The following is a 26,421-nucleotide window of genomic DNA, read 5'->3' as shown; positions in this document are numbered from 1 at the left end:
CTATTTAGCCTGGTTTGTAAGATGTGCTAAAACTCTTTTTTGCCTGACTGGTAATGTGTTTGAAACTATTTAGGCTTGTTTGTAAGATGTGTTGAAACGAATTAGCCTGATTGGTTAGATGTGTTAAAATTATTTAGCCAGATTGGTAAGATGTGTTAAATGTATTTGGCCTGGTTTGTAAGATGTGTTAAACTATTTTGCCTGAATGGTAAAATGTGTTAAAGCTATCTAGGCTTGTTTGTAAGATGAAAGCATTTAGCCTGGTTGGAAAGATGTGTTAAAACTATTTATCCTGATAGGTAAGATGTGTTAAATCTTTTTAGCCTGGTTTGGAAGATGTGTTAAAACTATTTTGCCTGACCGGCAAGATGTGTTAAAATTATTTAGGCTTGTTTGTAAGATGTGGAAAAACTAATTATCCCGATAGGTAAGATGTGTTAAATCTATATAACCTGATGGATAATATGTGTTAAAACTATTTCGCCTGGTTTGTAAGATGTGTTAAAACTATTTTGTCTGATTGGTAATACACTGTATGTGTTAAAACCATTTAGCCTGGTTTGTAAGATGTCTTAAAGTAATTAGCCTGATTGGTACAATGTGTTAAAACTATTTAGCCTGGTTTGTAAGATGTGTTAAAACTATTTAGCCTGGTTTGTAAAATGTGTTAAAACTATTTTGCCTGATTGGTAAGATGTGTTAAAACTATTTAGCCTGGTTTGGAAGATGTGTTAAATCTGTTTGGCCTGACCGTTAAGATGTGTTATAACTATGTAGGCTTGTTTGTAAGATGTGTTACAACTATTTGGCCCTTTTTGTTAAGATGTGTTAAAACTATTTAGCCTGATTGGTAAGATGTGTTACTAATATTTAGCCTTGTTTGCAAGATGTGTTAAAAGTATTTAGCCCAATTCATATGATGTGTTAAAACTATTTAGCCTGGTTTGTAAGATGTGTTGAAACTATTTTGTGTGACTGGTAAGATGTGTTAAAAGTATTTAGGCTTGTTTGTAAGATGTGTTAAAATTATTTAGCCTGATTCGTAAGATGTGTTAAAACTATTTAGCCTGTTTGATAAGATGTGTGAAATCTGTTTAGCCTGGTTTGTAAGATGTGTTGAATCTGTTTTGCCTGACTGGTAAGATGTGTTAAAACTATTTATTCCTGTTTGTTAGATGTGTTAAAACTATTTAGACCTTATTGATAAGATGTGTAAAACTGTTTAGCCTGATTGGTAACATGTTTTAAAATTATTTAGCATGGTTTTTAATATGTGTTAAAACTATTTAGCCTGATTGGTCAGATGTGTTAAAACTATCTAGCCTGGTTTTTAAGATGTGTTAAAACTATTTTGCCTGATTCATAAGATGTGTTAAAACTATTGAGGTTTGTTTGTAAGATGAGTTAAAACTGATTTGTGTGTTTGGTAAGATGTATTAATACTATTGAACCTGATTTCTAAGATGTGTTAAAACTATTTAGCCTGCTTTGTAAGATGTGTTAAAACTCTTTTCCTTGACTGGTAAGATGTATTAAAACTATTTTAGCTTGTTTGTTAGATCCGTTAAAATTATTTATCCCTTATAGCTATGATGTGTTAAAACTATTTAGCCTGACTGGTAAGATGTGTAAAAATTATTTAGCCAGGTTTGTAAGATCTGTAAAAACTATTTATCCTGATTTTTAAGATGTGTTAATACTATTTAGGCTTGTTTGTCAGATGTGGTAAAACTAATTAGCCTGATTGGTTAGGTGTGTTAAAACTATGTTCCCTGATTGGTAAGATGTTTTGAAACTATTTAGCCTGGTTTGTAAGAAGTGTTTAAACTGTTTTGCCTGACTGGTAAGATGTGTTAAAACTATTTAGGTTTGTTTGGAAGATGTGTTAAAAGTAATTAGCCTGATTGGTAAGATGTGTTAAAACTATATAGCCTGATTCGTAAGATGTGTTAAAACTATTTAGCCTGTTTGGTAAGATGTGTTAAATCTATTTAGTCTGGTTTGTAAGATGTGTTAAATCTATTTAGCCTGGTTTGTAAGACGTGTTAAATCTATTTTTCCTGACTGGTAAGATGTGTTAAAACTATTTAGCCCTTATTCATAAGATGTGTTAAAACTATTTAGCCTGATTGGTAACATGTGTTAAAATTATTAAGCATGGTTTGTAAGATGTGTAAAAACTATTTAGCCTTGTTTGGAAGATGTGTTTAAACTATTTAGCCTGATTGTTCAGATGTGTTAAAACTATTTTTCCAGGTTTGTGAGATGTTTTAACACTATTTTACCTGATTGGTAAGATGTGTTAAAACTATTTAGCATGGTTTGTAAGATGTGTTCAAACTATTTAGGCTTGTTTGTAAGATGTGTTAAAACTATTTCGGCTTGTTTATAAGATGTGTTCAAACTATTTAGGATTGTTTGTAAGATGTGTTAGAACTATTTAGCCTGATTGGTAAGATGTGTTAAAACTATTTAGGCTTTTTTGTAAGATGTGTTAAAACTATTCAGCCCTCAGTGATAAGATGTCTTAAAACTATTTAGCCTCATTGGTAAGATGTGTTAAAATTATTTAGCCTGTTTTGAAAGATGTGTTAAAAGTATTTAACCTGATTAGAAAGATGTGTTAAAATTATTTAGCCTGGTTTGGAAGATGTGTTAAAACTAATTAGTTTATTTGGTAGGATGTGTTAAAAATATTTAGCCTGGTTTGTGAGATGTGCTGAAACTAATGTTCCTGATTGGTAAGATCTGTTAAAACTCTTTAGGCTTGTTTGTAAGATGTGTTAAAACTTTTTAGCCCTTATTGATAAGATGTGTTAAAACCATTTAGCCTGATTGGTAAGATGCGTTAAATCTATTTGGCCTGATAGGTAAGATATGTTTAAACTATTTGGCCTGATGGATAAAATGTGTAAAAACTATTTAGCCTGGTTTTTAAGATGTGTTTAAACTATGTAACCTGATTGGTAAGATGTTAAAACTGTTTGGCCTGGTTTATAAGATGTGTTAAAACTATTTAGCCTGATTGGTAAGATGTGTTAAAACTATTTATCCTGGTTTGTAAAATGTGTAAAAATTATTTTGCCTGATTGGTAAGATGTGTTAAAACTATTTAGGCTTGTTTGTGAGATGTGTTAAAACTAATTAGCCTGATTGGTAAAATGTGTGAAAACTATTCAGGCTTGTTTGTAAGATGTGTTAAAACTAATTAGCCTGAATGGTTAGATGTGTTAAAACTATTTAGCCTGGTAGGTAAGATGTGTTTAAATTATTTAGCCTGATTAGTAAGATGTGTTAAAATTATTTAGCCTGGTTTGTATGATGTGTTAAAACTATTTTGCCTGATTATCAAAATGTGTTAAAACTATCTAGGTTTGTTTGTGAGATGTGTGAAAACTATTTAGCCTGATTGGTAAGATGTGTTAAAACTATTTAGCTGGATAGGTAAGATGTGTTTAAACTATTTTGCCTGATTGGTAAGATGTGAAATTTATTTAGGCTTGTATGTAAGATGTGTTAAAAGTGATTAGCCTGATTGGTATGATGTGTTAAAACCAATTATCCTGATTGGTAAGATGTGTTAAAACTAATTATCCTGATTAGTAAGATTTTCTAAAAGTATTTGGCCTGATAGGTAAGATATGTTTAAACTATTTAGCCTGATGGGTAAGATGTGGAAAAACTATTTAGCCTGGTTTGTAAGATGTGTTTTAAGTATGTTACCTGATTGGTAAGATGTGTTAAAACTGTTTGGCCTGATTGGTAATATGTGTGAAAACTATTTAGCTTGATTGGTAAGATGTGTTGAAAGTATTTAGTCTGATTTGTAAGATCTGTTAAAACTATTTTGCCTCATTGGTAGGATGTGTTAAAACTATTTAGCCTGGTTTGTAAGTTGTGTTAAAACTATTTAGCTTCATTGGTAAGATGTGTTAAAACTATTTAGCCTGGTTTGTAAGGTGTGTTAAACCTAATTAGCCTGTTTGCTAATGTGTGTTAATACTATTTAGGCTTGTTTGTAAGATGTGTTAAAATTATTTAGCCTCATTGGTAAGATGTGTTAAAACTGTTTTGCCTGACTGGTAGGATGTGTTACAATTATTTAGGCTTGTTTGCAAGATGTCTTAAAACTAATTAGCCTGTTTGGTAAGATGTGTTAAAATTATTTAGTCTGATTGGTAAGATGTGGTAAAAGTATTTTGCCTGATTGGTAAGATGTGGTAAAACTATTTAGGCTTGTTTGTAAAATGTGTTAAAACTATTTAGCCTGATTGGTACAATGTGTTAAAACTATTTAGCCTGGTTTGTAAGATTTGTTAAAACTATTTAGGCTTGATTGTAAGATATTTTAAAACTAATTAGCCTGATCGGTAAGATGATTGAAAACTATTTAGGCTTGATTGTAAGATGTGTTAAAACTAATAAGCCTGATTGGTCAGATGTGTTAAAACTATTTAGCCTGGTTTGTACGATGTGTTAAATCTGTTTTGTCTGAATGGCATTATGTGTTAAAACTATCTAGGTTTGTTTGTAAGATCTGTTAAAACTATTTAGCATGATTGGTAATATGTGAAAAAACTATTTAGCCTGATAGGTAAGATGTGTTTAAACTATTTAGCCTGATTGGTAAGATGCTAAAACTATTTAGCCAGGTTTGTAAGATGTTTTAAAACTCTTTTGTGTGACTGGCAAGATGTGTTAAAATTATCTAGGCTTGTTTGTAAGATGTGTTAAAAATAATTAGCCTGATTGGTTCGATGTGTTAAAATTATTTAGCCCGTTTGGTAAAATGTGGCAAAAGTCTTTTGCCTAAATGGTAAGATGTGATAAAACTATTTAGGTTTGTTTGTTAGATGTGTTAAAACTTTTCAGCCCCTATTGATAAGATGTGTTAAAACTATTTAGCCTGATTGGTATGATGTGTTAAAACTATTTAGCCTGGTTTGTAAAATGTGTTAAAACTATTTTACCTTATTCGTAAAATTTGTGAAAACTATTTAGGCTCGTTTGTAGGATGTGTTAAAACTAATTAGCCTGATTGGTAAGATGTGTGAAAACTATTCAGGCTTGTTTGTAAGATGTGTTACAACTAATTAGCCTGATTGGTAAGGTTTGTTAAAACTATTTAGCCTGATAGGTAATATATGTTAAAACTAATTAGCCTGATTTGTAAGATGTGTTAAAACTATTTAGCTAGACAGGTAAGATGTGTTTAAACTATTTTGCCTGATTGGTAAGATGTGCTAAAAGTATTAAGTCTGGTTTGTACAGTGTCTTGAACCTATTTTGCCTGAAGTGCATTATGTCTTAAAACTATCTAGGTTTTTTTGTAAGATGTGTTAAAACTATTTGGTCTGATTGGTAAGATGTGCTAAAACTATTTAGCCTGATAGGTAAGATGTGCTTAAACTATTTTGCCTGTTTGGTAAGATGTGCAAACTATTTTGGCTTGTTTGTAAGATGTGTTAAAACTAAATACCCTGTTTGGTAAGATGTGCTAACACCATTTAGCCAGGTTTGTAACTTGTGTTAAAACTATTTAGCCTGATTGGAAAGATGTGGTAAAACTATTTGGCCTGGTTTTTAAGATGTGTTAAAACTGTTTATCTTGAGTGATAAAATGTGTTAAAATTATTTAGCCTGGTTTGTAAGATATGTTAAAACTATTTAGTTTTGTTTGTAAGATGTGTGAAAACGATTTAGCCTGGTTTGTAAGATGTGTTAAAACTATTTTGCCTGACTGGTAATTTGTGTTAAAACTAATTAGGCTTGTTTGTAAAACGTATTGAAACTAATTAGCCTGATTGGTAATATGTGTTAAAACTAATTAGGCTTGTTTGTCAGATGTGTTAAAACTATTTAGGCCTTATTGATAAGATGTCTGCCTAGTGTGATTAGAAAGATGTGTTAAAATTATTTAGTCTGGTTTGGAAGATGTGTTAAAACTAATTAGTTTGTTTGGCAGGATGTGTTAAAAATATTTAGCCTGGTTTGTGAGATGTGTTAAAACTATTTAGCCTCATTGATGAGATGTGCTAAAACTATTGTGCTTGATTGGTAAGATCTGTTAAAACTCTTTAGGCTTGTTTGTAAGGTGTGTTAAAACTATTTAGCCCGTATTGATAAGATGTGTTAAAACTATTTAGCCTGATTGGTAAGATGCATTAAATCTATTTGGCCTGATAGGTAAGATATGTTTAAACTATTTGGCCTGACTGGTAAGATGTGTTACAATTATTTAGGCTTGTTTGCAAGATGTGTTAAAACTAATTAGCCTGTTTGGTAAGATGTGTTAAGATTATTTAGTTGATTGGTAAGATGTGGTAAAACCATTTAGCGTGATAGGTATGATGTGTTTAAACTAGTTTGAATGATGGGTAACATGTGTTAGAACTATTTATCCTGGTTTGTACGATGTGTTAAAACTATTTTGCATGATTGTTAATATGTGTTAAAACTATCTAGGTTTGGTTGTAAAATGTGTTGAAACTGTTTGTCCTGATTGGTAAGATGTTTTAAAACTATTTAGCCTGATAGGTAAGATGTGTTTAAACTTGTTAGTCTGATTGGTAAGATGTGAAAACTATTTAGGTTTGTTTGTAAGATGTGTGAAAACTATTTAGCCTGATTGGTAAGATGTGTAAAAACTATTTAGCCAGGGTTGTTCTTTGTTTCAAAACTATTTAGCCTGTTTGGTAAGATGTGTGAAAACTAATTAGCCAGGTTTGTTATTTGCGTTAAAACTATTTAGCCTGGTTGGTAAGATGTGTTAAAACTATTCAGCCTGCTTTTTAAGATGTGTTAAAACTATTTAGCCTGACTGATAAGATGTGTTCAAATTATTTAGTCTGGTTTGTAAGATATGTTAAAACTATTTAGGCTTGTTTGTAAGATGTGTGAAAACTATTGAGCCTGGTATGTAAGATGTGATAAAACTATTTTGCTTGACTGGTAATATGTGTTGAAACTATTTAGGCTTGTTTGTAAAATATGTTGAAACAAATTAGACTGATTGGTAATATGTGTGAAAAGTACTTAGCATGATTGGTGAGATGTGTTAAAGCTATTTAGCCAGGTTTGTATAATGTATTAAATCTATTTAGTCTGACTGGAAAACTAATTAGGCTTGTTTGGAAGATGTGTTAAAACTAATTAGCCTAATAGGTAAGATGTGTTTAAACTCTTTAGCCTGATTGGTAAGATTTTTTAAAAGCTATTGAGCCTGGTTTGTACGATGTGTTAAAACTATTTTGCCTGATTGGTATGATGTGTTAAAACTATTTAGCCTGATTTGTAAGATGTGTTAAAACTATTTAGCCAGGTTTGTTGTTTGTGATAAAACTGTTTAGCCTGATTGGTTAGATGTGTTAAAACTATTTAGCCTGGTTTTCAAGATGTGTTAAAACTATTTAGCCTGTTTGATAAGATGTGTTGAAATTATTCAGCCTGGTTTGTAAGATATCTTAAAACTATTTAGGCTTGTTTGTAAGATGTGTGAAAACAAGTTAGCCTGATTGGTAATATGTGTAAAAACTATTTAGCCTGACTGATAAGATGTGTTAAAACTAATTAGGCTTGTTTACAAGTTGTGTTAAAACTAATTAGCTTTCTTTGTAAGATGTGTTAAAATTGTTTAACCCTTATTGATAATATGTGTTAAAACAGTTTAGCCTGATTATAAAGATGTGTTAAAATTATTTAGATTGGTTTGGAAGATGTGTTAAAACTATTTAGCGTGATTTTTAAGATGTGTGAAAACTATTTAGCCTGCTTTGTAAGATGTGTTAAAACTATTTTGTCTGATTGGTAAGATGTTTTAAAATTATTTAGGCTTGTTTGTAAGTGGTTTTAAAACTAATTAGTCTGTTTGGTAAGAGATGTGTTAAAACTATTTAGCCTAATTGGTACGATGTGTTAAAATTGTTTAGCCTGGTTTTTAAGATGTGCTTAAACTATTTTGCCTGATTGGTAAGATGTGTTAAAACTGTTTAGGCTTTCTTTGTAAGATGTGTTACAGCTAATTATCCTGATTGGTAAGATGTTTTAAAACTATTTTGCCTGATTGGTAAGATTTGTTTAAAATATTTAGCCTGCATGGTAAGATGTGTTAAAACTATTTAGCCTGGTTTGTAAGATGTGTTAAAATTAAATAGGCTGATTGGTAAGATGTGTTAAAACTATTGAGCCTGATTGGTTAGTTGTGTTAAAGCTATTTAGCCTGATTGGTAAGATGTGTTAAAACTATTTAGCCTGGTTTGTAATATGTGTTAAAACTATTTAGCCTGATTGGTATTATGTGTTAAAACTGTCTAGGCTTGTTTCTTAGATGTGTTAAAACTATTTAGCCTGATAGGTGAGATGTGTTTAAACTATTTTACCTGATTGGTAAGATTTGTGGAAACTATTTAGCGCTTTTTGTAAGATGTGTTAAAACGATTTAGCCCTTATTGATATGATGTGTTAAAACTATTTAGCCTGATTGGTAAGATGTGTTAAAATGAGTTAGCCTTGTTTATAAGATGTGTTAAAACTTTTTAGCCTGATTGGTAAGATGTGTTAAAACTCTATAGGCTTGTTTGTAAGATGTGTTAAAACTAATTAGCTTGATTGGCAAAATGTGTTAAAACTATTTAGCCTGATTGGTAAGATGCGTTAAAACTTTTTATCTTGGTTTTTAAGATGTGTAAAACTATTATTTTGCCTGATTGGTAAGATGTGTTAAAACTATTTAGGCTTTGTTTGTAAGATGTGTTACACCTAATTAGTCTGATTGGTAAGATTTGTTAAAACTATTTATCCTGATAGGTAAGATGTGTTTAAACTATTTTGCTTGATTGTTAAGATGTGTTTGAACTATGGTGCCTGCTTGGTAAGATGTGTTAAAACTATTTACTTTGGTTTGTAAGATGTGTTGAAATTATTTTGCCTGATTGGTAATATGTGTTAAAACTATCTCGGCTTGTTTGTTTGATGTGTTAAAACTATTTTGCCTGATTGGCAAGATGGGTTAAAACTATTTAGGCTTGTTTGTAAGTATGTGTTAAAACTAATTTGTTAAACTGTTTAGACTGATTGGTAAGATGTGTTAAAACTATTTAGCCTGTCTTTTTTGATGTGTAAAACTATTTTGCCTGATAGGTAAAATGTGTTAAAACTATTTAGGCTTGTTTGTAAGATGTGTTAAAACTATTTTGCCTGACTGGCAATATGTGTTAAAACTATTTAGGCTTGTTTGTAAGTTGTGTTAAAACTAATTATCCTGATTGGTAAGATGTGTTAAATCTATATAGTCTGATTGGTAATATGTGTTAAAACTATTTAGCCTGGTTTGTAAGATGTGTTAAAAGTAATTGGCCTGATTTTTACGATGTGTTAAAACTATTTAGCCTCGTTTGTAAGATGTGATAAATCTGTTTTGCCTGACTGGTAAGATGTGTTAAAACTATGTAGGCTTGTTGGTAAGATGTGTTAAAACTATTTAGCCTGATAGGTAAGATGTGTTTGAACTATTTTGCCTGATTGGTTAGATTTGTTAAACCTATTTAGCCTTGTTTGTTTGATGTGTTAAAACTATTTTGCTTGATTGGTAGTATGTGTTAAGACTATCTAGGCTTGTTTGTTAGATGGGTTAAAACTATTTAGCCTGGTTTGTAGGAATGTTAAAACTGTTTTGCCTGCCTGGTAAGATGTGTTGAAACTATTTGGCCCTTTTTTATATGATGTTTTAAAACTATTTAGCTTGGTTGGTAAGATGTGTTAAAACTATTTGGGCTGATTTGTAAGATGTGTTAAAACTATTTAGCCTGGTATGTAAGATGTATTAAACTATTTAGCCTGATTGGTATGATGTGTTAAAACTATTTAGTCTGATTTGTAAGATGTGTTGAAACTATTTAGCCTGATTTGTAAGATGTGTTAAAACTATTTAGCCTGGTATGTAAGATGTATTAACCTATTTAGCCTGATTGGTATGATGTGTTAAAACTATTTAAGCTTGTTTGTAAGATGTGTTAAGACTATTTAGCCTTGTTTGTATGATGTGTTAAAACTATTTTGCTTGATTGGTAATGTGTTAAGACTATCTAGGCTTGTGTGTTAGATGTGTTAAAACTATTTAGCCTGGTTTGTAAGATGTGTTAAAACTGTTTTGCGTGACTGGTAAGATGTGTTAAAACTATTTAGCCCTCACTTACATGATGTATTAAAACTAATTAGCTTGATTGATAAGATGTGTTAAACCTATTTAGGCTTGTTTTTAAGATGTTTTAAAACTAATTAGCCTGATAGGTGAGATGTGTTCAAACTATGTAGCCTGGTTTTTAAGATGTGTCAAACTATTTTGCCTGATTGGTAAGGTGTGTTAAAACTATCTAGGCTTGTTTGTAAGATGTGTTAAAACTATTTAGCCATTTTTGTAAAATGTGTTGAAATTATTTTGCCTGATAGGTAAGATGTGTTTAAACTATTTTGCCTGATTGGTAAGATGTGTTTAAACTATTTAGCCTGCTTGGTAAGATGTGTTAAAACTATTTAGCCCGGTTGGTAAAATGTGTTGAAACTATTTTGCCTGATTGGTAATATGTGTTAAAACTGATGAACCTGATTGGTAAGATGTGTTCAAGTTATTTAGTCTGGTTTGTTAGATGTGTTAAACTATTTAGCCTGATTGGTAACGTGTGTTAAAACTATTTTGCCTGGTTTTTAAGATGTGTAAAGTTAGTTTGCCTGTTAGGTAAGATGTGTTAAAACTATTTAGGGTTGTTTGTAAGATGTGTTAAACTATTTAGCCTGATGGATAAGATGTGTTGAAACTATTTAGGCTTGTTTGTATGATGTGTTAAAACTATTTTGCCTGATTGGTAAGATGTGTTGAAACTATTTAGGCTTGTTTGTAAGATGTGTTACAACTAATTAGCATGATTGGTAAGATGTGTTAAAATTATTTAACCTGGTTTGTAAAATGTGTGAAAACTATTTTGCCTGATTGGCAATATGTGTTAAAACTATTTATCCTGGTTTGTAAGATGCGTTGAAACTATTTTGCCTGACCAGTCAGATGTGTTAAACTATTTACCCTGGCTTATAAGATGTGTGAAAACTAATTAGCCTGATTGGTAAGATGTGTTAAAACTATTTAGCCCGATCTGTAAGATGTGTTAAAACTATTTAGTCTTTTTGGTAAGATGTGTTGAACCTATTTAGCCTGGTTTGTAAGATGTGTTGAATCTATTTTGGCTGACTGGTAAGATGTGGTAAAACTATTTACACTTGTCTGTAACATGTGTTAAAACTATTTAGCCCTTATTGATAAGATTTGTTAAAACTATTTAGCCTGATTGGTAACATGTATTAAAATTATTTAGCATGGTTTGTAAGATGTGTTAAAACTATTTAGCCAGATTGTTCCGATGTGTTAAAACTATCTAGCCTGGTTTTTAAGATGTGTTAAAACTATTTTGCCTGATTGAGACAATGTGTTAAAACTATTTAGGCTTGTTTGTAAGATGTGTTAAAACTAATTAGCGTATTTGGTTAGATGTGTTAGAACTCTTTAGCCTGATTTCTAAGATGTGTTAAAACTATTTCACTTGGTTTGTAAGATGTGTTCAAACTCTTTTGCCTGACTGGTAAGATCTGTTAAAACTATTTAGGTTTGTTTGTAAGATGTGTTAAAACTAATTAGCCTGATTGGTAAGATGTGTTAATACTGTTTAGCCTGATTGGTAAGATGTGTTAAAACCATTTAGCCTGGTTTGTAAGATGTGTCAAAGCTATTTTGCCTGATTGGTAAGATGTGTTAAAACTATTTACGCTTGTTAGTAAGATGTGTTAAAACGTTTTAGCCCTTATTGATAGGATGTGTTGAAACTATTTAGCCTGATTGGTAAGATGTGTTAAAATTATTTAGCTTGGTTTGTAAGAAGTGTTGAAACTGTTTATCCTGATTGTTAAGATGTATTAAAACTAGTTTCCCTGGTTTGTAAGATGTGTTAAAACCATTTTGCCTGACTGTTAAGATGTGTTAAAACTATTTAGGCTTCTTTGTAAGATGTGTTAAAACTAGTTAACCTGATTGGTTAGATGTGTTAAAACTTTTTAGCCTGGTTTGTAAGATGTGTTAAATCTATTTTGCCTGACGTGTAAGATGTGTTAAAACTATTTAGGTTTGTTTGTAAGATGTGTTAAAACTATTTTATCAGTTTGGTAAGATGTGTTAAAACTCTTTAGGCTTGTTTGGAAGAAGTGTTAAAACTATTTAGACCTCATTGATAAGATGTTAAAACTATTTAGCCTGATTGGTAAGATGTGTTAAAATTATTTAGCCTGGTTTGTAAGATGTTTTAAAACTAATTAGCCTCATTGGTAAGGTGTGTTTAAAGTAATTAACCTGATCTCATTAAAAAAAGTACCATTTTTTTGTGTTTTATGCAACAGAGCATTTGTTGTATCTGTCTTGGATAAATAAGTTGTGCTTCATTGTGTAACTTAAATTTTATGATCTACATCTTAACACCATTGTTATTGCCTTCCCCAAGGTTTCTAGTACTTCAGTTGACCTTTTTATGCTCAACTGAAGATATGAATTCTGTCAAGCCATAATCTGTTGACACACATGGTAGGGAAGAATTGTCTTAGGCAGTTTCTGTTTTTATTAGCATCTTTTCATAGTAAGTGAAACATGATTCTTGACTGAATTCATCTGACTATGCTATTCTTGTGCTATATGTAACAACAGGTGTCACGAAGCACAAGTAGGCAGAAAATAACCATGTTATCTGTCTTAATTGTATAGCGTGTAGTACCGGCACATGCTGTTTAGAAGATTGGCCAAACAGATAACTTGGGCAAGTGAGAGAGTGAAGAGATGCAGACTCCATCAGTATCACTACTGATACTGCATCAAGGGACAGCTTCCTGTTGGCAGAGAATTTGAAGGTAGAAAACTTGTCAGTCCAAAATAAACATAGGTTGTCTATACTGTCACAGATTCCTCATAGAATCCCATCCAGCCATCACTTCCATGATTGGAACATGTTTTCTCAGCTGTGCCTCTAAAGCCATTGCTAGCATGATACATTAACCTGACTGCACCAGCAGTTCATATAATAGGTCATCCTGGTGCTGATTATGGTCCACACCAGGTAAGACACAGTCTTGAGCTACACAGTTCATGTTTGAGACTCTTTATGGTGATCTTTATTTCCTGGTATGTCCAGCTACACCTTCCTGGCAGATAGCACCCAAAATCCAGACATGCAAGCCCCATCACTGGCTCCACTTTAGATGCTTTGTATACCTGTCACTGGAATTGGGGATCTCCCTCTCTGTCTGTCTCTCTCCTCTCCATTACTGGATTCCTAGGAGTAATTGTGGCCAACAGCAGACACCTCTAGTGCCATTTCTATCACAACCTTGCACTTATTATGAAGAGCTTTTCCATGCCTCTGCTACCCGAGTTTTGCCAGGTGACTTGCAAAGTTCCTCATCACTCAGTCAGTTAGGCAAGAAAGTCAGCTGGCATTGAACCACATCACAGATTTATTTAATTGTTTCAAGTAGCAGTTTTTAAGATGAACTTGTCAGAAAACATTTCTTCTGGCATCAATGATGCAATAACTTACATCACCTAACCTGCTCTTTCATGGTAAAGTAGTGGAGGTCTTGAAATGAGCCACCAGAAAGGTAAGACTCAAAAACTTTATGACTAAAGACCAGGCATCTTTTCAGAAGAAGGACCAGAAAAGTAGGAAAGATCCCACTGGACATGCCAGACAGGGAAATGGCCCTCCAAGCCATTTCTTCAGATGATAACAGTTTCCAAAGGCCTCAGATGAAAAGATGTGTGGAGATAAGGACCACTTCCATAACATTTTCTTTGCTCCTCAGCCTCTGTCTTGTAGAAAATGAGGTCATGCTCTTCACCCTGTTCCAACATTCCGATGGGGAAGACTCAAACACTTTGCCATGGAATGGAAAAGACTGCACTGAAAACCCCTGGGTCTTGCAAATCAACCCAAAGGACCCTCAGATTGTGTTCAGCACCCCATCCCCAATGTCAAGAGCTTCATGTGCTTTCATCAAAGTGAGCTCCATTTATGAGACATCAGCAATGGTGACCAAAACTTTGCCCACTGGACAAAGCAATCTCGTTTTCGGGATACATCAAGTCCATCTTATCTAACAACTCTGCCATGGTAAATTACATCAGAAGGCAAGATGCAAGCAAGTTCTCAGATATCTGCCTTTTGATTGGGATTTTCCCAGGTGTTGCAGTCATCAACGCATCCTCATCCAAGTCTGCAGCTTCTCTGACAGGCTCATTGTTCTAGTAGACTCACTGTCATGACAGAATCAGATCAGTCATGTTGAATGGTCTATTCACCACTTGTATTCATTTAAATCAGTATCCATTGGCATTGATCACTCCTGTTGAATGGTCTATTCACCACTTGTATTCATTGAAATAAGTATCCATTGGCATTGATATGGGTCATTTTGTAGCAAGGTAGAATGCAAAAATTCAACCCTTGTTTCTTCCAGTCTCAAATTGGAAAGCTTGCCATCAGTGATCTTTCCATGAACTGGAATGACCAGGTAAGTATTCTCAGGGAACATTCTTTACTCCCAAAACTGGTTTTATGAACTGTATGCTTGATCAGATATTGGCGTGTTTCCTACAAATGACGGAAGTGGATAATAGATCATTCAGCAATATGATGTATGGCAGGGTATAACAATTACCAAATACTGTCAAGTCACTGGTAGTGGGAACATGCAAAGTAGAAAAACAATAAATAGAGGCAGTGATAATTTTGAAGGTGCTAGTTAAATTTCCCATGAAACAGAATAAAATGCAAGTGAAAATTAGAAATGCTGTGTGCTTTACGTTTTAATAAATTTTTTGTAGCATCTCAGATAATGTGCTGCCTCTTATGTTTACCTCAAATCTGTTCAAAGACTTGTTATGAGGCAAGCATAAATTTAAGAGAATAATTTTGCGGTTGTTTTGGGTTTAATGCCATCTTTTAGTACATGATAAGCTATATATGGTGGCCAGTATATCTGGTGGAGGAAGTACCTGGAAAAAATCCCAGGAAGAACCAACAACCAATGGGAAGCTACTGGCACGTTTTCTCACATACCCATGCAGGCAAAGCCTCAGACTCAACCCAACATAGAAAGAGATGTTTATGATCTATAAAGGCAAGCACATCTCGGAAACCCAGTGCCCCCCAATTATTTTGGGATTACTTAATCTGTTGCCATAAACAAAAATTTTGACATAGAGTAAAATACTTGACTGAATTCGACACAACAGCAGTCAGTTTGAGCAAGACACCAAGACAGTTTTGGTGTGAATGCAAATTAGTTTGAGATAAGAAGTCAGTTTACGTTAGATAAAAGCCGTTTTGACATTGTAGCTACAAGCAACATAACTTTTTAGAGAAGCAATTAGTGGTGAGTTGTATATGGTTATCAAAGAATAATTTCCTTCTTTAAAAGAAAATATAGATTTCATTTCTTGGTCTAGGTCACAAAATAATCATTTTTTTTATTGCCACTTTAACTTGTATAACATGTAATTTTAACGCTTGGAAAATTTAGTAACGAAAATATGAAAAACGTTTCATCAGAAAATTTCAATGTTTCAATATTTAATGTTTGATAAAGTTAAATGGTCTAATATTTTTACTTTCAGCACCAAATTCCTTGTATGTCCAATGAAACATGCTGCTGTTACAATTAATGTTGAGAGCAAACACTCATTAGTGCCCCTGGATGAAGACGTAAGACCCACATTGTTGTCAATTATACAATGACAGTTTTGATTAATTGTAGAAAATTTTGCTCTTGCATCAAGCAAAATACTTTTGTATTACCATGGGTAAAATGTAAAACTTGTGTAACACAACACAGCATATGTACATAAAATGTGCATTTTTGGGGCTCATTCAGCTTTGCTGCTTTCCAAGCTAAATGTGCACAAGCAATTTATTTGCTGCTGTGTTACTATTGCTAAATCTGATACACAGTTTTGTTTCATCACTATAGTTACAGTCAATTGTGTGCCAGATATTTTCAAAGTAGTTTGGTTTATGTACCTTATATACATGATTATAAGTACCACAGACAACATAGACCCTGATCTGCCATTGCATAATGCACCAGTGTTGTATATCTATAACTTTAATAAATTTTAGTTATGACTGTTAGTTGTAGTGATTATCTATAGCTAAATTTTGTGTATGTTTATAGGCTCTATATTACGATATCAAGATGGACAAGATTGCATAGGATCCATAAATAGCTTTAATCAAATTACTTTTAATAATATTAGTAGTAAACATGTTGACAAGTTTGAGGTAATTTCTCATTGGCTGGTGGGGTCAGGTGGGTTCATAGAAGAATGAAGTTATATCCTATTGGATGGGATAGTTTAGGTGAGTTCTTTTATGAGGTGGGATATTTTGCAAAAAGTCTCATAGTTAGTAGTAGCAAAATGCACTTTCACCCATTATGCTTGTATATAACTGCATGGAGCTGGACAATTTGAGTAAGTCATATTTCATATGTTTTTGTTATAAGACCAGTCTTCAGACATTTAATGTTATGTTTAGATATTATTTGAGAGGAAACAATTGTTTAGAATATTCATTGGAACTATATTGAGCTCATTGGAATGAAACATTCTGGGGCTGTTGTGAATTCAAAGGAGTTCTGGACAGTGTCATTTTGATGCATCATGACTGTTGGAAGATCGGTATATGCGAGGATTTGAAACTCATTAGGAAAATTTGATTCTTTTGGACTTGAATAGAACATTTTAGGATTATTTTGGATTCAATTCATAATACTGTAAGTTCATCTTACATTTTTATTTTTCACTTGAATACTTAAATTATTTATCAAGTTTTACAAAACTTGGTTTTGCTTCTTTCTGTTACTTAGTTTTTGACCATGGAGTCATAGCACCAGCAGATCATGATCTGTGGTATTTGTTCTACTAATAAACTGCATAGACTGGGATCTGCAAGTGCATTATGTGATGGCAGATCTGGATCTGTGCAATTTGCAGTTACACTAAGCTTACTCTGAGTATATACAGTAATTGAAGGTTTCAGGTCAGTTCAAAGTACCTCTTTAGCAGCAGTTTTGGCAGTACATCGTGCAGTGTATCTCAGCGTTCTTTGTTTCTACTGTGTTAGAACATGGTGAGACATTGCTGGCAACTTTGTTGACAATACTAACAGACTATCGTAAAGTTTTGTGTTAATGTTTTTGCAAATCAGATAGTGTTGCATTTTTGCATACTGTGAACCTAATGCAAGCATTTTGGTCTTGTGGGCCATTTATACATGAAATATCAATAGTTACTGCAAGTTATCTCATGGGAAGTAAAATTCATTGGCTTTAGGCAACCAATTATCTTACAGTCACATCCCAGTCAGGCAAATACATTTTAATTGCTATGGTTTAATATAGTTGGTTACTGTGGTGAAAAATCAATTTTCATGGGCAGCCTACTGGTGCTGTAGTTAATCATGTCCGATGTTAATGTTTAATGATGATTTTATACCTATGCACAGAGTGAATTCTATGTAATATTCCCACTTATTATATGCTCATGTTTTTCCCCGTTAACTTTACATTGTCAGAAATGTTCAATATTCCCCGATACTGAACGCGCGCGACAATACACATATGGCATTCATGTGAATAAAGGAACTACTTTCTATTGTAAACAAACAATGGACGCAGATGCCACCACTTTTGATTTGCAAACAAATCATATACACTCGCATAAGAGGCTTTTTACGATGTGGTTGTTTAAATTTGTTTCTGAATGAACTAAAACATGTTTCATGGACTGCAAAAAAAACCCAGCTGTTTTGGCACATTCCGCATTGATACAATGTTTCGGATTTAGGCTAGCTACATTATATAAAAGACGGAATATTAGGTCCTTACAAATAACATACAAGTGACAAGGCATATACTGTCTTCTTTCTCTGGTGATAAGAATGGCAAAATAAAATATACTTACAGTTTTATGTCCCGAATTTCCTCAAAATGTATTATCTTAATTCTGCAAATCCAAATTACATGAGCCATGTCATCGGTTTTCAATCTGGATTACACATTTCAAAATTGTGCTGTAATTTTGATGATAAGTGCAATTGCATCATCCTTATTGCACTCAAAATGAAATAAGCATTAAATTCCATAGCATCTTTTTGATAATTGCAATTGAAAGACTTCATATTTTTCCCACATTTTGATTTCAAACATTCAATGACAGAAACAGAAACACATTTGCAGATGTAAACACGCTTCTCCCGCGCCACTTCAATCCGATGTATTTCATGTATAATTTGCACAGATAAATCCAGTCCATAATCACAAACTTTCGTCAAATCAAAACAAAATACCAAAATATATTCATTCCAGATCAAATAGAATGGTTGATGCAATGTGCATTCATTCACAATATGCAAATTTCAATTTTAACTAGACATGCCATTTTCTTTCAAAAGTTATGTCGAGTGCGCGACTAAGTTCAAACTTATCTGGGCGGAGTTATGTGCGCATTAATAATGATGTCATTGTATAATGACAAATCTGCGCTTGTGTATTTAGTTTGGAATGCGGCATTCATTCATTTACGTTGTTTCTTTTAGTGTATTTTGTTTATATAAGTAAACCTTTGGTAGAATAAAAAAATGAGCATATAATAAAAAGGTTACTGCATTTGTATGGGAAAATGTTAACTCGTTTTGTCGGAAGGATATACTGCACTCACAAGTTTGTGCAGTATTTCATCCCAAAACTCGTTCATATTTTCTCATACAAATGCGGTAACCTATAATTATTATATGCTCATTTTTTTCCCCGTTAACTTTACATTGTCAGAATCATTCAATATTCCCCAATACTGAATGCGTGCAACAATACACATATAGCATTCACATCAATAAAGGAACTGCTTTCTTTTGTAAACAAACAATGGACTCAGACACCAGCACTTTTGATTAGTAAAGAAATCATGTACACTTGCGTAAGAGGCTCTTTACGTTGTGATTGTTTAAATTTGTTTCTGAATGAACTAAAACATGTTAAGTGGACTGCAAAAAAAACCCAGCTGTTTGGCACATTCCGTATTGATACCATGTTTCGGATTTAGGCTAGCTACATTATATAAATGACGGAAGATTAGGTCATTACAAATAACATACAAGTAACAAGGCATATACTGTTTTCTATTGTAAACAAACAATGATACAGATGCACTTTTGATTTGCCATGTCATAGGTTTTCAATCTGGATTACACATTTCAAAATTGTGCTGTAATTTCGATGATAAGTGTAATTGCATCCTCCTTACTGCACTCAAAATGAAATAAGCATTAAATTCCATAGAGTCTTTTTGATAATTGTGATTGAAAGACTTTATATTCAAATGGAAAAGTTGTTGCAATGCGCATTCATTCACAATATGACTGCAAATTTTAATTTTAATTAGACACGCCATTTTCTTTCGAAAGTTATGTCGAGCGCGCGACTAAGTTCAAATTTATCAGGGCAGAGTTATGTGCGCATTAATTAATGTTAATGTATAATGATGAATATGCGCTTGTGTATTTAGTTTGGAATACGGCATTCATTCATTTATGTTTTTTCTTGTAGTGTATTTTGTTTATATAATTAAACTTTAGGTAGAATTAAACAAATGAGCATGTACTAAAAAGGTTACTGCATTTGTATGGGAAAATATGAACTCGTTTTGTCGGAAGGATATATTTCACTCCCAAAGTCGTGCAGTATTCCATCCCAAACCTCGTTCATATTTTTCCATACAAATGCAGTAACCTATAAATATTACTATAACATGGCCTAATAGTACTGTATTGTGGCCTAATACTATTGTATTATGGAGTGGTTGTCTGGTGTTATGATAATGTGACTGGAGGGGCATGATGATACATGTCTACGGCATGATGCCCCAGTGCTTGACATCCCTATAAGCTGCCACACTGTAGACATTGTATCGATATGACTGAAAAATTGTTACAGCTACATTAAAAATCCAAATTACACACACTCTTCATTATATCTCCCTTTCAAGATGATTCGACGATAATAGCATCAATAACGACAAGGTTTCCATTAGTAATCGGTAAGTGATTGTATCTGCGTAGGCATATTATTTGCAACGCCAGTGAATATATCCATTATCGTCTCACTTGGTTTACTGTGTATAACAAATCAAAGTTTATTGGGTCAAAATGGAATGAAACTAATATTTTTGTCATATATAATGGACTGAGACGCAGTGGGTTCACCAGGATAAACCTACATGAATAATAGCTGTCCTCAAACTATTAACGCATCAGTTTACCTCATGCTGTAGTTAATCATGTCAGATGTTAACGTTTATTGACGATTTTATACCTATGCACAGAGTGAATTCTCTGTGATATTCCCACTTACTGCAATTTGATGTGTGTTCCTTTGCTGGTATAAAAACATAATATCAGGGTTCCCACGCTGTACGGAAAAAGTCTGGAGAAATTATAATTTTTATCACGACTGTGAAAAGTCCTTGAATTTTGCAAATATTGATGAAAGTTGGGAAAACCCCAGGAATTTTCCAACACCACTTGATGCCTGAAGCAATCACGTAATTGAGTCATAACTAAACTGATCATGATTTAAGTTTATTGAGTTCTAACCAGAATATCGGGAGGGTGCAGTATGGATCATTTGGTTGCTTGCTTACAAGACAAAATTCTAATTATTTGCGTTTATTGTCTTTTTTAATATACTTTAATAGGAATGGTTTACTTTCTATAAGATGCATACATACATATATATATATATATATATATATATATATATATATATATATATATATATATATATTGCTATAGAATTCTTTAGAATTAAAGGTTTGAAAGGAAACAAAACATAAATTATGTTCATTATGTTGTTCCCACTTAGCAACAGAATGCAGCAAAATAAAGATATAATTTTTATTCTGTGCATTTAAATGACTTCACATGCCAACTTATAGGAATACAATCAAACTTGTTTCATGTGATACATTTTGTGGTTTTGTACATGATCATGTTTTCGGACTTTGATGTGTTTGGAGAGTCTTGAACGAAAAACTTCTTTAGATTTAGAAAATGCATGTTTTATAATATAAAATGTTCTTTAATTCCATTCAGTATCGGTCATGTGTGAACCTTGAAAAAAGTAATTTCATCATGGAAAAACCCTGGAAATGACCTGGAAATTTATCTTTAGAAAAGCATAGGAACCATGTAATATGTTCACACCCTCCCAAACCCTCACAGAAGTTACGCCTCATTTCCGGTAATAACTGATGACTGTATGATAAGTTACATAAATCTCTATATCTAAGTGGAGACTACTCTTTTGACTTGCTAAGCAAGTGGTCAACAGTTTAGTGCTAACAAAGTCATAGATGGCTTTAACATCTTTTTAGCATAGTGGGGGGACTACATTTATGAGGTAATGGTTGTTTACCTTACTTATTGGGATTAAGGAAGTATTGTTGAATTTATCTTCTGAAAAATTCTTTTTTCATCTGAACCTTGGCAATGTCTAATCATAGTACAGGCACAGCCTTCCAGGCCCTCCCTACAGTTGTATCTCGGGAAGAGCATGTACATCAGTTGTAACTAATAGTTCACTGGATTTGGCACCAGTCCATCTATCCATTTTGTGACTTATTAAATTTTCCTTGAGTATACAAAGAAAGGTCATTTTAGACTGTTTTTTCACAGTTTTTACGTTTTTCTAAATTTGTGTGATTTCATGTCTGAGTACATTATTTGACTTATCACATAGTCGGTACACTTTACTTAGAGTGTGTGTAGCTTAATATTTTTGTTATTATACATGTGAACGTATAACTTTATGTGGTTCTGGTTGGTCCAAATAAGCCCATGAAACTATTGTGCAGTATTCTCTTTACTGATTGGCTGCGATCATGGGAAAACGTTTTTTTAACTCTGCCTTCTGGAGTTTTTGTTTTCATTGAACAATTTTGGCTGCCACTTTTTTAATCGACTCGCGAAAGGAAATTGGGGAAAAAATGGTTTATTCTGTTTCATTGTTGCCAATTTACCCCCACAGGGGTTTGTTATGTCATGTGTAACATAGCATAACATGAAAAATGACAAAACCGCCAAGACATGAACAATAACAACAAGTAAAACTACTAGTATTGCCTAGATGATAACGAGGGTGGGGGTGGAGATGGATGGGCGGTATATCCGTTGCATGGAATCCACCATATCTACAAGCTTGGTTCAGACGTGAACTTACTGAAGTGAATAAACTCACCTTTGTTCACAGAAGAATGTAGACATAAACCGGTCTCCCCAACTGACAGAACTTATCCAACCAGAGCATATTTGCATGGTAAATATGTGATGCAAGTCTGACTCAAACAGATTTGTTTATGTCTTCTGTACATTCTAATGTTCCAAATCAAATACTGCAAATATCCGGTCACAAATACATTGCAGTAAATTTATGTATTTCTGCATCAAGTAATCTTCTTTTCGCAAAAATAGTGCAACAATGTAATATTTAGTTGTGGAATTTCAGTGTAAACACTGTCACTGTGTTGTGTTAGCCAACTCAAGCCGGTACGGTGCACCATATCAATGTGACATCACACGCATTGGACATTTGTGTTGACAAATGTTTTTTCTTTTGTAAAATGTTCTGTTTATATGAATGAACGCTTATTCTTTGATTTATAGTTATCAAAAATGTATAATATACTTTTTCTGTTTCAACTTTATTTGGGACTATATTTTACGCAGAACAAATGAAAGGTACAGTGTGTGCCAAAATGAACAAAATTATTCGTTCTTTGTTCTATCTAAATAATTTCTACAGAAATAAAACTATGTGATAAAAAAGAATCTCAAATGGGTAAAGATTTAATATTAAATTTATGAAACTCATTAAATAGTTCCTGTTTTTGCGACCCAAAAGCTGGACATTATTTAGCTCATTTCATAAATTCAATATTAAATTGTTACCCATGAGATACTATATATATCTTTAATTGTTTAATAAAGTTATTATGTGGTGAGACCAGAGAATGCTTAGCATTTTCTTTTCTTTTATGAACTGTAAAATTTTATGTGAAAATTCTTTACTGCATTGTATTGATATATAGTAACATTTTTTTGCAGTCAGATTTAAACATAGTGGCTTCCTACGACAGAAAAGGGAAGTACATATACACAGGAAATGCCAAAGGCAGAGTAAGTAATTTGTCGTTGTGGTTTTTTAAATGGATGAAACCATTTGCTTTGTTATAAAATAAAATTTAAAATTTATTAGTTTTGCCTTACAGGTTAAAAGTTATGTAACATAAAAAGGTCTCCATGTCATGCCCAGGTTTCGAAGATGATGTTAACCCTTATGACCTTAACCCCCAAAGTCAAAGGAGTGAGAAAATGTGTAGCAGGGGAACTACCTTTATTTTGGAGAGAAACATCCTGACAGAATATGTGAAATATGAAAGGATTAGAGAAACAAAAGAAAATGCAAAACTGGAACATACATTTACATTTAAAGCAAATCTTTTTTGACTTTGCTCTTGACCTTCAGTTTAAAGATAGTGAGTGTTTTTCAGAATGAATTGCTTTCATCCCATGTATGGAATTATAAACAGATGAAAAGTAATTCATGACTTTCACTTTGTCACTGCTTACTTTACCAGTTATATTGATTCCTGGGTTCTTCCTCCACCATTAATACTGGCCATCATGCATAGCCTATCATGTGCTGAAAAATGGCATTAAACTCCACAACAACAACAACAACCAATTATGTGGACTTGACAAAAAATGAGTAATCCAGTGTCATATTACAGCAATATTATGATTAAAGAGGTCAGGTTAATTATATCTGACAGAGATTAACTTTGACAGTCCCATCTTGAGTCCTAATATTATTTATATATTTTTAAAAACATGAGTGTACCAAATGTGGTCAAATGGAAATCCAGCTTGAGTTTATTTTTTTACTCTCTTTGCATTCTGGAAAATTTACATAACTTTCTTTGGTTAAATAAGATCCAACAGATTTAAACATTTCTATGATATCCCATTAGGGTAGCAGAAAAGAACTAGGTGTCCTAACTTAAATGATATAGCCCAAAAAATATTTTAAAATCAACTCGAAGCCTCGTGACTCCATGTTTTTCTGTGTTCTCATTTGTGAAATATTTTTATAATTTTGAAATAGATGTAAAGAAAGTCATTATATTTTGTGTTTGTCTATTGGGATTCCTGTATTTGGTATGTGGAAAGTGCTTAAGGATTTTTCATTTTGGTAGATTGTATATTGTTTAAAATGGAATATTGTTTTTAAAAAAGGCATTTTCTGTGAACAAAAATGTAATCACTAAATGTGCACACTATGTTCACTCAGAAACGTACACTATGTTCACTCAGAAAGTACATGTTTTATTATCACTCTAAATGTACACACTATGTTCACTTGAAATGTACACTATGTTCACTCAGAAAGTACATGTTTTATTATCACTCTAAATGTACACACTATGTTCACTTAAAACGTACACTATGTTCCCTCAGAAAGTACATGTTTTATTATCACTCTAAATCTACACACTATGTTCAATTGAAATGTACACTATGTTCCCTCAGAAAGTACATTTTTTATTATCACTCTAAATGTACACACTACATTCACTTGAAACGTACACTGTTCACTAAGAAAGTACATGTTTTATTATCACTCTAAATGTACACACTATGTTCACTTGAAATGAACACTATGTTCACTCAGAAAGTACATGTTTTATTATCACTCTAAATGTACACACTATGTTGATTTAAAAGTGCACACTGTGTTAATATCCCCTTTTGAACCAGCAATAAATTGTATCACTATTTCACTTGCTTTTTCCTTGAAACTGAGTACTCTTTAGATTTTGCCTCAGAAAATATTTACAAGGTCTGTTACTTGCTATTTCAGAAAACAGGTGCTCTGTGGAATTTTCCTTTCTGTATCCAGCTGTTATTTAGTTCCAGTCTTCATCAAATGTCTGTTAGCATTTTCTTTAAAATTTCTTCCCTTTCTCTCAAATTTCATTGCAAACCATTTACAGACTGCCTATCCTTTTGATTTTAACATACGGCTTACTAACATGACTTTAAATTATTTATATATGGAACAATGGCAAAAAGTTTAGAAGAAAGGATTTTATTATTTTGGTCAAATCCAGTGTCCATATCTAAGTTTTAGATACAGTTGAGTTGGTCTGAGAACCAAATTAAATCTACAGGGGGGCTTCTTGGGTACTTTTATCTGCCAATATTGCAGAATTTCATGAACTTGAGAGTTATGTACTAATGCAATTACTAGAACCACAGTAGCTGAACTCATAATCCAAAGATCAGTAGTTACCCAGGCCAGCTCAGTGTATCCTTTGGAAAGGGCCTTAACTCTCGTTTCCTCAACATGATATTTCCACCAGGTTTAAAGTGCTGTTAAAATCCAGCAAAAAGAAAAAAATTGCAATGATAATAATAAATACAAAATTATGGTTCGTCTTAACTTGTCACAGCACAAATTATTTTTATTTATAATAATTAATATTTATTAAAACTTTATGCAATCCAGTGAAATTGGGATCACACAAGAAATGTAACCAATAAAGATGACAAAAATTAAATGTCAGCCACAGTTTGCAAATTTTTTAAGCACACACAGTCTTGAATAATGTTAGACACTATATCTCCATGAAAATATCTAGTATAATGTATAAATCATGAAAGCAGTGTATTATCTATTTTTACGCAGTGTTCCATGCTGAATACATGCATTCACATGAAATCAGTCATTTCATGAATACAAAATGGTTTTCACTGCAGTCTTGATTTTGTTCATCACAAGTTCTGTTCATGATGACATTGAGCAAATTGAACACTTTGTCATTACTAAATACATTACATGTAACTAATTGCTGTATAACCAAGCAGCAGATCAGTCGTTCTTTCTTTGAGCCCATTTTAATCACATCTATATGAAGTGGCACTTTGTCTAATGAAGAGATAATCCATTTTGTGTAAATTGGCATTGTAGATGTTTTCAAGACTTTATCTGAGAGTGTCCCAGTTATCTTCCTCCTCATTTATTTGAGTAATCATCTGGGCCATTATCCATTCCTTTCAATGTGACAGCAGTCTTTCCTCTTGATGTGCTTACTAGACATCAGAGAGCACTGCTGCCTTCTGACCACACTAAGGGGCAGAAAATCATGTTCAGAGTTCACATGGTATACCTCTCCTGGGTCCAAAAACACAGACCATGATGTAAGTGAAGCTGTGAGTTACTGAA

At 32.8% G+C, this 26,421-nt stretch overlaps 1 protein-coding gene across 2 annotated transcripts in view; it reads left to right on the top strand.

Annotated features, from left to right (window-relative positions):
- The window catches only part of LOC149794198 (retinoblastoma-binding protein 5 homolog), a 95,499-nt gene that overhangs the window by 19,239 nt on the left and 49,839 nt on the right, over positions 1-26,421 (top strand). For both annotated transcript variants that reach the window (XM_089968307.1, XM_089968305.1), the window contains exons 5-6: positions 15,701-15,788; positions 23,241-23,312. In XM_089968307.1, coding sequence (XP_089824433.1) covers positions 15,701-15,788; positions 23,241-23,312 — 160 coding nt within the window. The remainder of the gene's footprint in view (positions 1-15,700; positions 15,789-23,240; positions 23,313-26,421) is intronic.

The sequence above is a fragment of the Sinohyriopsis cumingii genome, chromosome 8 (assembly GCF_028554795.1).
Source record: "Sinohyriopsis cumingii isolate HCF-2022 chromosome 8, ASM2855479v2, whole genome shotgun sequence".
Classification (NCBI taxonomy): domain Eukaryota; kingdom Metazoa; phylum Mollusca; class Bivalvia; order Unionida; family Unionidae; genus Sinohyriopsis; species Sinohyriopsis cumingii.
Note: the sequence above shows the minus strand (reverse complement) of the source record. Positions and strands in the feature narration are given on the sequence as shown.